Below are 14,472 nucleotides of genomic sequence, written 5' to 3' on the forward strand. Positions count from 1 at the left end.
TATTCGACAGAGAGAGATCACAAGCAGGCAGAGAGGCAGGCAGAGAGGAGGAAGCAGGCTCCCTGCTGAGCAGAGAGCCCGATGTGGGACTCGATCCCAGGACTCTGAGATCATGACCTGAGCCGAAGGCAGCGGCTTAACCCACTGAGCCACCCAGGCGCCCCTGTTTGTTTGTTTTAAATATTGAGTTTTATGAGTTCTTTATATATTTTGGATATGAACCACTTATTACATATGGCATTGGTAAATATCTTCTCCTGTTAAGCTGCCTTCTCATTTTATTGAAGGTTACTTTCACTGTGCAAAAGCCTTCAAATTTGACATCATCGCATTTATTTATTTTGCTTTCATTGTCCTTGTCTGAAGAGACAGAGCCCCCCAAAATATCACTATGACCAGTGTCTGAGAGCTTACTGCCTGTGTTCTCTTCTAGGAGTTTTATGATTTCAGGACTTATATTTAAGGCTTTAACCCATTTTTAGTTTCTTTCTGTGTATAGTTTAAGTGTCCAGTAGCATTCTTTGGCATGTAGGTTTCCAGTCTGTCTATTTATTAAAGAGACTCTCGGGGGGCACCTGGGTGGCTCATTACGTTAAGCCTCTGCCTTAGGCTCAGGTCATGATCTCAGGGTCCTGGGATCAAGCCCCGCTCCATCTGCTCCCCGCTCTCTGCTCGGCAAGGAGCCTGCCTCCCCTTCTCTCTGACTGACTCTCTGCCTACTTGTGTTCTCTCTTTCTCTCTCTCTCAAATAAATAAATAAATCTTTAAAAAAAAAAGAGAGAGAGAGACTCTCAGGGTACCTGGGTGGTTAAGTCGGTTAGGCATCTACCTTCAGCTCCGGTCATGACTCCGGGGTCCTGGGATCGAGTCTCACATCAGGTTCCCTGCTCAGCAGGGAGCCTACTTCTTCCTCTCCCTCTGCCTGCCTCTCTCCCTGCTTGTGCTCTCTCTCACTCAGTCTCTCAAATGAATAAACCAAATCTTAAAAAAAAAAAAAAGAAAAGAAAGAGAGAGAGACTGTCTTTTCCCCATTGTATATTCTTGCCTCCTTTGTCATAGGATAATTGACTATATAATCATGGGTTGTTGTTTTTTTTCCTGGACACTCTATTCTCTTCCATTGATCTAGTTTTCTATTTTTGTGCCAGTACCATACTGTTTTGATTGATTGATTTTTTTTAAGAGTTGATTGATTTGATTTTGATTATAGCTTTGTAGCAGAGTTTGGATTATGGGAGCATGCTACCTCCAGCTTTGTTCTTTCTCAAGATTGCTTTGGCTGTTCAGAATCTTTTGTGGTTCCGAACAGATTTCAGGATCATGTGTTATGCTCTGTGAAAAATGGCATATTGATGGGGATTGCGTCAGATCTGTAGATTGCTTTGAGTGGTATGGATGTTGCAACAGTGTTACTTCTTCCCATCCCGTACCACATTTTCTTTTTCCTTATCTGTTGGTGGATATTTAGGCTGTTTCTACATCTTGGCTCTTATGATATTGCTGTGGTGACTTCACACATTCTTTATTCAGCCATTCGACACACAGGCTCTAGGAAGGGTGCATAGACCCTGGTGCCCTGCCCTTGAACTTATGGCCTAACTGCAGAGAAAATGTGAATTCCAGCGAAAAACTGCATATCTCATTGAGTAAACGACAAAGTTATGTAAAAGTAGTTGACGCATGGTAGGTGCTCAGCTATGAACTGAAATAATAACTCAAGAGTGAGTCCAGAAGTTTATATGGAAGACATGCCAATGAGGCCCAGAGGCAGGGAGTGATGTAGAAGCTTGGGGAGGAAGCCGGACAGTGTGGAGATGTCTTTCCCGGTGTCACAGGGGGCCAGTAATCCATCTGAACCTCATTTCCTCACCTGTAAAATGGGGATAGTAAGAGCCCCTCCATCACAGGTCATGTCAGGAATAAAGGAGAAAGGAGGAAATAGCACTTACCCAGGGAATGGCACAGAAGAGGGACCAGTCCATGGTGGCGACCACCAGCCCAGCCACTGTGGGAGGCTCTGGGGGGTCCACCTGTCCCCTCTTTAGGTCACTACCTGTTCCTTCGGGGCTATCAGGAGTAGGATCACCTGGGGACTGAGCGGGTGCTGGGTGGGGCAGGGAGGTCCACAGCCTCAGAGCTCTGAGTGGCCCACAGCCTGCTGCCACCCCCTACAATGGGGCTGGAGGTGGTCGCAGGAAGCCTGAGGAACCCAGACTGGACTCACAAGCAGAGGGCAGGAGAAGAGACCCAGGTCCCAGCCTGGCAGTCATTGTCCCGCTTTCCTTCCAACCGGCAGAGGTGGACGAGTGCTCGCGCCCCAACCGTGGGGGCTGTGAGCAGCGGTGTCTCAACACATTGGGCAGCTATAAGTGTAGCTGTGACCCTGGGTACGAGCTAGCTCCAGACAAGCGCCGCTGTGAGGGTGAGTGTCCCCTGCCCAACCCATGCGAAACTGCCCCTATGACCCCAGCCCTCTAGCCAAGATCTCTCCTGCTCTTGGACACTCCCCTCCCCTGCGAAGCTAGAACTCCCTAGCACGTTCTTCACTACCGGTGGACAAGGAAGTCCCCCAGAACACACTAAGTGGATACACTCTGGGTTGTTCTTTTTTTTTTTTTCTTTTTTCTCATTTTTATTCTTTTAAAATGCTGATCTTGACTGGCTGACTCATTTCGTCACCCTCCAGAAGGTCATGATCCCCAGTTTGGAAACCACTGTCCTCAGACATGCACTGATTTTTTTTTGGCATCTCCCGATACCCTGCCTAGGTGAAAGCTGGTGAAAGCACTCCCCGCCAGCTGCCTCCAGCTCCACCCGGTCCTGCCAGGCGGGCTTCTCTCTACCCGCCTCACCAGGCTTCCGGTCCCCCATGCCCACCACCCAGCCTTCCCTGAGCCCCTCACCCCCCTCCTCCTTCTCAGCAGATGTCCTGGCCGTTCTGTCGTTGAGAAGGTAGAAATGTTCACACACACAGCTCCTGAGTTCCTCATACTCTGAAGATACCCTCCTTTCCCTGCCTGCTTCCCTCCCGCTCCTGACAGAAGCCCCAGGGCTGCAGGGAATCCAAGAACCCCAGCTCCCTCACCTGTCTCTGGCCCCGACCTAGAGTGGGGGCTCCTGGCGGGTGATGGCACCTCTCTTGTCCGCCCCGCCCCCAGCTGCCTGTGGTGGATTTCTCACCAAGCTCAATGGCTCCATCACCAGCCCGGGCTGGCCCAAGGAGTACCCCCCTAACAAAAACTGCATCTGGCAACTGGTGGCCCCGACCCAGTACCGCATCTCCCTGCAGTTCGACTTCTTCGAGACAGAGGGCAATGACGTAAGTGCCCACGGGGCTGAGGAGATGCAGGAAGGTCTGAGGCGTGGGAGCCGGCTTCTGTCCCTATAAAAGAAATACCCAAAGAACGTAGAGGAGGAGGGACTGCTCCCAATTCTAGGAAGCAGGGGAGGCTGGAGGAGGAGGGCTTGAAGGCCAGGGGCACACAGGTGGTGGTGTGGAGCGAGGCAAGACTTGTGGCTTGCGTGGAGAGCTCGAGAGGATCCAGTGGGGCTGACTTGGCACCCTCTTTGAGTTATTAGATTCTGTAAAGTGGGTGACTGAAGACAAAGGGACCCTCAGAACAGGGAGCCTTCCCAGGTAGGGGTGGTCAGGAGAGACTTCCTGGAGGAGGCAGGCCTGGAGCTGCACTGCCCTGCAGGTGTGCAAGTACGACTTTGTGGAAGTGCGCAGTGGGCTCACAGCTGACTCCAAGCTACATGGCAAGTTCTGCGGCTCCGAGAAGCCCGAGGTCATCACGTCCCAGTACAACAACATGCGTGTGGAGTTCAAATCTGACAACACAGTTTCCAAAAAGGGCTTCAAGGCCCACTTCTTCTCAGGTAACCCAGACTCCCCAGCTCTGAGCCCGCCCCCACCGTCCCTGCCACTGTACCCCTGCATTTTCTAGCCCTCCCAGTTGCTAGGTCAGCAGGCTTTGTCCCCTGTTCCCCCCACTAGCCCTCTACCACCAGGCCAGCCCCTCCCTTCCAGAACCCTATTACTCCCAAATCCTCTGGGATTTGGAGCCAGCCTGAGGATGGGCAAGACATAGGCATGCAGAAATTAAAGGAGAGGGCTTTCCAGGAATCAGGAGCCATCATGCCGAGGCCCCAGAGATGGTAGGCCCTGGGAACAGGGAGTTCATCGTGGCCAGAGAACACAGGGTACATGTAGAGGAAAAAGGTCTTTGACTTGGACTATGTGGGGGGGCAGGTGATCTGGGGGCGACAACATTTCTAATCAGAACCTACACATGCCAAAAGGGTTCATGCCGGGACCTTCAGAAAAGATGAGGGGCCTCCCTCTCTTCCAGGCCAAAGACTTCCCACTTGTCCTCAGCCCTCTGGTGGGGGACTCAGATCTAACCGACGTACGTTTACTAAGAGCTGTCCCACATAAGGCTTGGGATCAGGTCCTTTTGGTGGCTTCATCTTTGGGTGGCCAGAAAGGTAGTCTCTGAGCAAGGCCTCCAGGGGTCCCAAGGGACCCTTCCCCTGCTTTACTCATCTCTCTGTGCTTCATCCTGGGGTGAGGGTGATGGTCTTTCAGAGGCAGTTGGGCCTGGGACATAGACAGCATTGGGTGGGGACTCCATGAAATTGAGTAGGGGGAGTGGGAAGCAGAGGGAGTGGCTGGAGCGGCTGGTTTTCTGTGGGAGTGGCCCAGGGATCCTGATCCCCAGCAGGCCTGGTGGGCCGGGCATGGGTGGCAGGAAGGCAGGAAGCCACTGGCCGAGTCCATGCTGCCTTCCTTCTCCCCTCCTTTGCCCAGGGTCCTGCAACCTCGAGCCCCTACATTATGGTCCTTCACCCCTGACTGCCCCACCTGATGCCATGCCCTGCCCCTGTGCCCTGGTCCCTGCTTTGGCACTGCCAGCCCTCCTGCTCTGCTTACCAGCCCCTGCCCCGCTGCTTGCTCAGACCCCTCCCCATGCAACACGAATCCTTTTCTTCCCTGTGCCCACCTGGAAATCCTACAGGGTGCTCACCTGAGGGCTGAGGGGATGTAATACCTACTCAGGGATGGGCTTGGTCCTGGGGAAGCCATTACCTGCTTACTCTCGTCTCTTCCTGCCCTTCTGTCGCTCCGGTCTTGGAGGGGGGAAGGAGACCAACACCAGCACATCCATCAGGCCTAGAGCCCAGGGCTTTCCACCCCCGGGTATTGCCCTACCCTGGCATGACACTGGGCCAGCCGCCCCTTAGCCCCGCATGGACACGCGCACACACACACACCTGCACACCCGCGCACACATGTGATGCCCTGCGGCACAAGAAACCTGCAGAAGACCCGCACTGGTGGGCATCAAGGTTGAGCCCTCAGGGCGTGGGGCATCTGACTCTGGCTCCCCAGGAGGGGGGCTCTTTGGACTTTTGGGACACCCAGCGAGGAGACCCTAAGCCAAGAAGGAGAAGAAAGAGCCTGAAGACCTTCAGTCTGACCCCAGCCACCTTCTGGGGCATTTGGCACTGGAGGGTGAGTGCCCTCTCCTTGTCCGGGACCGTGTCCACCCCCGCCCCCGCTCCTGCCCCTCTTGCACCCTGCTCCCCTAGCTCCGAGGGAGGCTGCCACACACCCACTCCCACCAGCGTCCAAGCCCCGGCCCAGGACACTGTGGCAGGCCTTCCTCGGGACTCACTTTTCTATCACTTGTCTGTTCAACCACCCATTAACCCACGTAGTCATTCACGGGCAAGTATTTCTTCTACCCCTCCTATGTGCCAGGCACCGTGCTAGGTAGGCATTTAAGGTACATATATGAGGAAGGCGTGCAGATCAAGATGTTTCTGAGAACTCTGCTCAGTTCATGAGCTGGGAGCCCTGAAGCTCCCGGTATAGTCACAGGCAAACCCCCAAGACAAGTTGGGGGAGGGGTGGGGTGTGCCCCAAAGGCAGCTTCCACAGGACCCTCAGCCGGGGTCCCTGGTGAGGTTCTGAGGCAGAGCTCTGCGAGGGACTTGTGGACTCTACCTCTTGACCCTGAGTTCCCACGGGCCCCCAGGGGTCTGGCCTACATGAGAATGGAGTGCAGAAGCAGGGTGCCTGTCCTCAGCCCCTCTGCTGATGGAGACCAGGAACAGGGCTCCCTTTGTCAAGGACCCCATTTGAATGGCAGGGGGCATCTTTCTACCTCGCAGTTCCCCTCTGGAATTCTGAGTGTCCATCCAGTCTACACACCTCCGAATGCCTGCTTCTATGCCAGGCACACAGTCCCCAGAGTGAGCTCAGACAGACTGGAGAATATGTGGGTGGCCTGAACCAGGTGTTTCTCTGTGTGTTAGTGCGCGTGGGTGTGCGCGTGGTGGAGCGCCTGGGGGAGTTGACCTGAGCTTGAGAAGCTGCGTGTGTGAGAGAACTTGAGACACCCCCCCATCTACCAAAGAGCCTGTGATCTCTGCACGTGTGTGTCTTTGCACCCATGTGCTGGCCCCTGAGTGCCTGTGTCCACACCTGTGCCTCTGTGTCGGTGCCCGTGCACGCCTCCTCACACAGGCGGGGGAGTGAGGAGTGAGGTGGATGGCTGGTGATGTGCGTGCACTGGGTAGCCATGTCTGCCTATGTATCCTGGGACCTTGTGCTCACGTCCCCGCGTGTCCGTGTCTCTGCTGCCGTGTAGGGACAGCACATCCCTGGGGGCATCCTGCATCTGGCAGCACGTGGGTATGAGTGTGCACAGTGCAGGCTGCAGGGCCAAATGAGATGGCGGGGCTCTAGGCCAGGTGCCCCCTTTCTGTGGGCAGCTCCTCTCTAGCAGAGATCTGTCTCTCTCCTCCCCCAATCTACGGCCCCAACCACTGGGGACCCAAACCACTTGATACTCCTGGATCTGTCCTTCACCAGCTCCCCCTCTCACCTCCTCCACAACGACCCCAAACCCCTCCAGGCCCTCTTTCTGCCACAGGCTTTCTCCCACTCTGTCCCCGTTGCTGTGCCCCTTCCCACCTGCTGCTCCTCCTTGAGCTGGCTGCCCGGACATGGCTGTCCTGCATGCATCTCCCACTGCCATCCCGCAGCGCCCTGTGACTCCACCTCTGAGGCCGGGCTGCTATTCACAGCTCGCCCTCCCTGGTCCCTGCCCTTCACCCCCACCCCTTGGTCCCTTTTCTCCTTCTCTCTCTCGTTTCAGAAAAGAGGCCGGCTCTGCAGCCCCCTCGGGGACGCCCCCACCAGCTCAAATTCCGAGTGCAGAAAAGAAACCGGACCCCCCAGTGAGGCCTGCCAGGCCTCCCGGACCCTTTGTTACTCAGGAACCTCCTCACCTTGGACGGAATGGGATGGGGGCTTCAGTGCCCGCCCACCCCCCACCTCCGCTCGGCCATTCCGGCCTGCCCTCCTTCTGGCCGGACAGAACTGGTGCTCTCCTCTCCCCCTGTCCCCCCTCCCATGGACAGGGGATCTTCCCCGCTCCCACCCCTCTCATTTTGATGGTGTCTGTGACATTTCCTGTTGTGAAGTAAAAGAGGGACCCCTGCGTCCTGCTCCTTTCTCTTGCAGTCTGCTTGTCCGTGTGTCTGTTTTTTCACTTGTCCGTCTGTCCAGTAAGCAGGTAATGGTAGAGGGTGCCCACGTTGGTCAGCTCCAGTCCCCAGCACTCCGTCCACCCCACTTCTACTTTCTCTCCCCACAGCTGGGCCACTCTGCTGGCTCTGCTGGAGGCACCGCCTGGGACGCCCCCCCACCACCACCGCCATCGCCACCATGGCCTGGGCACCCCGGGGGGAGGAAGCCCAGCCAGCCTCCTGCTGCCCCTGGGGCAACCACCCAGCCCTTGGCCCTGCACAGACCTGGGCCCCGCCTTGTTTGCTCCCCTGCAGACAAGGACGAGTGCTCCAAGGATAACGGTGGCTGCCAGCAAGACTGCGTCAACACGTTCGGCAGCTACGAGTGCCAGTGTCGCAGCGGTTTCGTCCTCCACGACAACAAGCATGACTGCAAGGAAGGTGAGCACTGCGGGGGCGGCCCCCCCAGAAGTCCCAGGGCAGGGCCCACCTAGAGCCACAGGGACTGGAGGCCAGGGCCCAGGAGGCTAGGGGTGCCACCACCATCTGGCTCCGGTTGCCTCAAGGACATGAGTGTGGCCTCTGAGGTCACCTTGTTCAGCCTCCCACCAGGTCCGCAGACTCCCCACACACACTTCCATCTCTCCTGTGCCCAACAGGAGGGGAGGGGCTCACGCCCATCCCCGAACTCCATCCTGAGAGTGATCTGGTTGTTGGTTCTTAAAATCCATGTCCCAGATGGCATGGCAGTTAAGGGCAGGGACTGCCTGGCCCAGCCCTGCCGCTTGGCCAGCCGCACACCCTCGAGGGCCTCCCTTTGCTCCCGCGGGACAGGTAGGTGGTCACAGAGCCACTTCCTCAGGGCACGGAGCTCACAGCAAGCACAACTACATATTTCAACCATATGGGTCATGCTTCAGACCCCCAGGGGACACTCAGAACAGGGTCACTGCCTCCCAGACACTGAAGCAGATATTTGAAAACAGCTCTCATATCATCACCAATATCATCCAGTACTTCTGTGGCCACGACATAGCATTGGCCTTCCAAGTCATTAATTCTGTTGTGTCCCCTGCCTGCTGGGGACACTATCCCAGCAGCACAATGCAGACTCGGCTCTGCCACCAAATGTGTGCGTGACTCTGGGTGAATCACTTCTCCTCTCTGAGCTTCAGGTTCCTTATTCATGAGATGATCAAACAGTGGACCCTACCTTGGCGCATGCTGTGTTTTATAGATCTCGCTTAAGCACCTAGCCCAGTGCCTGGCAAATGCCTCTTCTCACTGTCAACCAAGGTACAGACAAATAAACTTCTGGCTAAGACAAACAGAACTGAAGCACTCCACAGTGACCCAATGGGTGTTCCAGAGCTTCCAACCCCATCCCTTCAGGCTCTCCAAATATGGAATTCCTGACTCACAGGGCCTCCACATCTTTTAGCTGGAGGGGACCTTATTTCGAGGCTGTCCAAAGTGCACTCCCTCCCCCCATCTTTCTGTGCTGTGTGAAAAAGCGTTCATCAACACCAACACGGTAGCTGGGAGAGGGTTTATGCTTCTGGACGGATAGCCTGGGCCTCATGCTGAGTCACTTCAGAAGCACTCCGCGGCCTTACTGACATGCTAGGCAAGTTACAGGTCAGTAGTTCCTGAGTGCTGTGCAGAGTTTGGCAGGGGGGTCAAGGGGGGTCCCTCTGCCCCCGAGGAGGTTGCAGTCTAGCTGGGGGAGAAGTGGGCCTACACAGAGAAGTTGGAAGGCAAGCTAGCGTAGAAATGGGGGATGGCAGCGAGTGTGGCTGTGGGGAACCACAGAAGGCTGATGGGGGCTCCACCTGCCTCCATGAGGGCCTCTGCACAGCCCACTTGCTGCTCCCAGAGCCTGGTGGCTGTGCTTCCGTCCTGCGAGCTGCTGACCGTAGGCACCCGCCTGTCCCTTTCTCCTCCCCAGCCCGCCATGCACCAGCTGCCCGTTTTCCCCGGGGGGACCTGTCAGATTGGATGATAATAAATAATGAGCACCAGCTCTTCCATTTGTGGAGAGGCCACGCTCTCAGAAGCAGAAGTCAGGTTGCAATGGATGGAGCAGCCATAAGTAGTGAGAAGGGGGTGACAGCAAGTGCTCTTGAAGGTCGACTGACAAGAAAAGGAGAAAGGATAGGCAGCAGCTGGAGGGGATCATAGGGCCGTGGGAGAGCGGTTTCCGGGTGGGGCAGAGCTTTAGGAAGGTGCACAGCCTGGCAGAGCTGGCACAGGGAGTGAGGATGGGTATTCTGCAGTATAAGCATCCCCAGCTGGTGGGTAGCAGTGAGCCCCAGTTCACAGAAGGAGAGACACCTTCTTAGAGATGAGGAAAAGGGAAGGTGAGTTTGCAGGTAGGGGCCAGGAAGTTGAAGTGGTTCCTATCTGAGGCCCTGATTTTCTCCAGGAGACAGGAGGTGAGCTGGTCGTCCAGGTGGGAGGGGCTGGGGGTTGAGAGGGCTGAGGGTTTGGAGCCGCTGTTGAGGAGGTGAGAAGGTGAGAGGCAGAGCTGGTGAAGGACAACTCCAAGAGTATCAAGTGGTTTGGGTCTCCAGTGGTTGAGGCCACAGTTGAGGTTCTCCAAGATGACATAGTAGGGCAGCCAGGGTGATCGGCCCCATGGTCCAGCTAGATAGGGAAGTAAATTAAGTCAACCAAGGAGGAAATATTGGGAGAATCCAGAAGGATAGAGGCCATGGAGCGTTCTCTTAAAGCCGAAGAAGCAGTGAAGGGACAGTGAGGGCCTGAGCACCCTAGAAGAACAGGGGGTAGTCACAGAGAGATCATATTTGTAGCACGAGGAGATGGTGGGTGATGGCAAGGCCCAGGGTAAGGTCATAAGCAAGCCCCCCTTGAGAGGAAGAAGATAAGCACCAGGAAAGCTGAGAAGATCAGAGACAGAGAGACCAGCCCTAGGATGGCCTCAGGAGTGGGTAGAGAACTGAGTCAGGTACCAATGTCTGCTGCGATTGTGGAGGTGTGGCAAGCCAGAGGATGACAGCATCACGGAGGGCAGAGGGGGTGTGGCCGATGGCCTCTGAGACCCAGGGATCTGCACAGGGGCAGCTGTGAGGGTGGCTCCCATGGATGCTTCCAGGTAGGGCCCCGCATGGAAGCAAGCAGCTTATTTCTCTAGCCCTGGGTACCAGAACAGAAAGAAGTCATGCGAGCCTTCCATCCAGGGGCAAATGAGGAAAAAGAGAAAGAAGCAAAGAGGGCAGGAGGGAAGGGCTTTGTTTCTTCCTTCACAGGAGGAATTGGAGCCCTGGGGTCCTTGCTGATCCTCTTCCTCTCACTTCCCCATAGCCGGCTGTGACCACAAGGTGACATCCACCAGTGGTACCATCACCAGCCCCAACTGGCCTGACAAATACCCCAGCAAGAAGGAGTGCACCTGGGCTATCTCCAGCACTCCCGGCCACCGGGTCAAGTTGGTAAGTCAGCCACACCCCAGCCTGCATGGGCACCCCTGCTCCTGTGTGCCATCCTGCTGCCGCCTGTTTCCTGTCGGCTCCAAAACCCTGAATGACTCAGAGTGACACAGACTGCAGGCTGTTGGCCTGGCTGAGCTCATAGGCTGTCACCCCTCTGAGGATCCTAGTGAGACCCCTGTGGGGTCTGGACATAGGCCCTGTCTTCCATTGCCCCCCCAACCTGGGTCCTCCCTCCTTGCTTCCAGCCGTGCCACCAGCAGTGACCACGTCCCCAGCCTCCAGGAGCTAGGGTAGCTAGATATGGGGCCCGCTTGCTGCCGCCCCTCAGCCACATTCTGAATTTGCTATCCTCCCTCATACCCTTCAGACCTTCATAGAAATGGACATCGAGTCTCAGCCCGAGTGTGCCTATGACCATCTGGAGGTTTACGATGGGCGGGATGCCAAGGCCCCCGTCCTGGGCCGTTTCTGTGGGAGCAAGAAGCCCGAGCCAGTCTTGGCCACGGGCAGCCGCATGTTCCTACGCTTCTACTCGGACAACTCCGTCCAGAGAAAGGGCTTCCAGGCGTCACACTCCACAGGTGAGGCCGCCTCAGGCCAGGGCACCGGGCAGCCAGTACCCACATGTTGTCGTGTTCAGCAAACATCTGCTGGTGCTGGTCCCAAAGGCAGGCCCAGGCTCGGGAGGTTCCAGGTGGCGGGGGATGTCAGGGGGTGTGGTAAAGAGCCTGTGAAGGCACAGCTGGACCAAGCCTGCGGCCTGGGTGGGGAGAGGCTGTGTTCCAGGGGCCAGGCTGGGGAGCAGAGAGGGAGCATTAAAAGGAGAGTGGGGGAGGTCCCGATTAGGGGCCATGAAGTTGGAAAACAGAGGGCAGTGACTGCAGTGGGTGGGGAAGCCAGAGATAGGGAGGGAAGCCCCAGAGTCCCCAGCGGTAGGACGCCTGACCATGCAGCAGCCCACCCACATTCCAATCCCCAGAAGTCACCCATTCATTCATCCTACAGATATTTATTAACACATAACATGTTTGAGGTAGTGCTTCAAGTGCTGGTCCCCAAAATGAAGCAAACATCTCGGCCCTGGAGGGGCTTCCTTCATGATCCCTTGTCTGTATATTCAGCAACCCTTTACTGAGCTGTGGCCCCCGCTGCGAGCCTCTGAGGGGCACAGGGCGGTGAATCAGGCAGGAACCCTTCCCCCACCCTCAGCCCAGGAACTCCCAGTCCAGAGGTGAGCCGGGCAGTGCACAGATAACGAGAGCACGAGACAAAACATGATAAGCTAGAGCTGCGAGTGGGAGTTGGTGGGGGGAGGAGCCCAGGCACAGTGGCAACCCCAGGATAACTCGGGATATGTACACGTGGCCAGAGGTCTTCTCGTTTGGCCTGAGCAACAGGTGTATGAGGAGAGGTGCGAGGTGGAAACAGAGTAGCAGCAGAGATAGGCCAGAGCCTAGGCTGGGGAGGCCTGGAACGTCAGAGCAAGGGTGTCTGGCGCAGGCTTCACAGGCTCCTTGTGGTTCTTGAGCCCCCTGTTGGGGCATCCCCAGGACCAATGGGTGCACATCCTCCCCTCCACCCTTGCAATTCAGTTCCTGCTCCGGGGCCCGTCCCACCCCCTCCCCACCCCTCCAGGGAAGCATAAGCACTGGGCCTCCTAGAGGCCAGAGGGCTTCCTAGGGAGAATGGACATAGCTGTCCCTGCCAAGCATGCTCCCCTTTGCCCCTCCCAGCAGAGGGTCATGGACTGGAGGCCCGGAACTCTCTCTGGCCCTCAGACCTCTCTGTTTGGCCCACACTGTGTTTTTTAACAATGTGAGCCAACATTTAAAAAATCAAGAGCTTTCACCGAGTATCCAGATGTAGCTCTTCTCTCTGAAGAATGGAAGCTCTGGCAACTAGGGCCCACATTCTTCCACAGAGGCCGTCAGACGGAGCAAATTAGCAATGTCCTCTTCTGACAGGCATGCCCTCTCCAAGCAGCCCGGTGTGTCCCCAGGCCTCTGTGGGCATCGACTTAGAGGTGGAACCCCAGAGCACTTGTCCTGGGCCAGGTCCACACCCACCCACCACCAGCCACGTGGCCCTCCCTGCGGGGTCTCCATCCAGCCGTGCGGGTTCAGCGTGGTAAGGTGCAGAACCTGGCGCTCGGCTGGGCTTGGGCACTGGTGGCTGATCTTGCTGTCCTCCCACAGAATGTGGAGGCCAGGTGCGGGCAGAGGTGAAGACAAAGGATCTTTACTCCCACGCCCAGTTTGGCGACAACAACTACCCTGGGGGGGTGGACTGCGAGTGGGTCATCGTGGCGGAGGAAGGCTATGGCGTGGAGCTGGTGTTCCAGACCTTCGAGGTGGAGGAGGAGACAGACTGCGGCTATGACTACATGGAGCTCTTCGATGGCTATGACAGCACAGCCCCCAGACTGGGGCGCTACTGCGGCTCAGGGGTGAGACCCCACCCCCCTCCGCCCCCGTACCCCCACCCACCCCCCAGCGCCCATGCAACCTCAGCAGTTGTGGGATACCGAAATGGGTGGTAGCACAGGCCCGGCCCTCTGCAGGAGCCTGGAGACACAGGCCTGGTGGGTGGCTGCTCACGGAGGCCTGCCCTGCCCTGGGCCATCCCCACCCAGGAAATTTGGTCCTTTTTTGGCCAACACTGTGGTTTCTGCAGCCTCTGGGATGGGCCCTGCCCTGACCCAAGCCGGCTCAGGACTGTTTCGTTGGACCTACGGGGTAGCTTGCATCTGGAGAGGAGGCTGGAATTCCCTCTGCCTAACCCCCCCATCCCTTGTTTCAGTCCCAAGGCAGCTTACCAGGGCCTGGGGTCAGGGGCAGAGGTTTGGGGCAAGAGCCAGGAACCTGAGGCCTGAACCGAGCTGTGCTCACTAGTCATTCTGGCTGGCCCGTAAAAGCACCCTCATCTCTTCCACTGCCAGTTTCTCCCCTTGGTGGGAGGCCAGGTGGTCCCGGAGCCATCAGTGCTATTGTCCAAGCAGATGCTGAGCATTGCATCTTTGGCCATAAAAATGGCACTTGCAGAGGCAGTGGGCAAAAGCTTGCTCAATGGGATTTTAACCAAGGCCATGGGAAAACCACAAAGGTGGATTTATTTTCCCCTCAGTCAGAGCTTGTGGCTTCTTTCGTTTTTTTCTTTTGGTTTCGTGAATCCTTTCCCCCTTCAGAGAACATCATCTTCCCTCTCCATTACACATGGGTGAACAAATGGGCACACACACACACCATTACAGGCACATGCACACACCACATACACACACACACCCCATTACACATGGGTCCACACACACCATTACACATGGGCACATGCACTTACCACACACAACCCATTACACATGTGTACACATGGGTGTACACATAGGTGCACACACATGATTACACAGGTGTGCACACACACCATTACACATGGGTCCACAAACACACACCATTACACATGGGCACATGCACTTACCACACACAACCCA

The 14,472-nt window shown here is 56.4% G+C and overlaps 1 protein-coding gene across 3 annotated transcripts in view; it reads left to right on the forward strand.

Annotated features, from left to right (window-relative positions):
* The window catches only part of BMP1 (bone morphogenetic protein 1), a 42,327-nt gene that overhangs the window by 25,828 nt on the left and 2,027 nt on the right, over window positions 1-14,472 (forward strand). For 2 of the 3 annotated variants that reach the window (XM_059371423.1, XM_059371431.1), the window contains 7 exons: window positions 2,297-2,422; window positions 3,159-3,319; window positions 3,699-3,879; window positions 7,855-7,980; window positions 10,864-10,991; window positions 11,359-11,572; window positions 13,187-13,437. In XM_059371423.1, the coding sequence (XP_059227406.1) occupies window positions 2,297-2,422; window positions 3,159-3,319; window positions 3,699-3,879; window positions 7,855-7,980; window positions 10,864-10,991; window positions 11,359-11,572; window positions 13,187-13,437 (1,187 nt within the window). Of the gene's footprint in view, window positions 1-2,296; window positions 2,423-3,158; window positions 3,320-3,698; window positions 3,880-7,166; window positions 7,337-7,854; window positions 7,981-10,863; window positions 10,992-11,358; window positions 11,573-13,186; window positions 13,438-14,472 lie in introns of those variants that run through there. The other variant, XM_059371440.1, reaches the window with a different exon arrangement.

This window comes from Mustela nigripes, chromosome 1 (genome assembly GCF_022355385.1).
Source record: "Mustela nigripes isolate SB6536 chromosome 1, MUSNIG.SB6536, whole genome shotgun sequence".
Taxonomy (NCBI): domain Eukaryota; kingdom Metazoa; phylum Chordata; class Mammalia; order Carnivora; family Mustelidae; genus Mustela; species Mustela nigripes.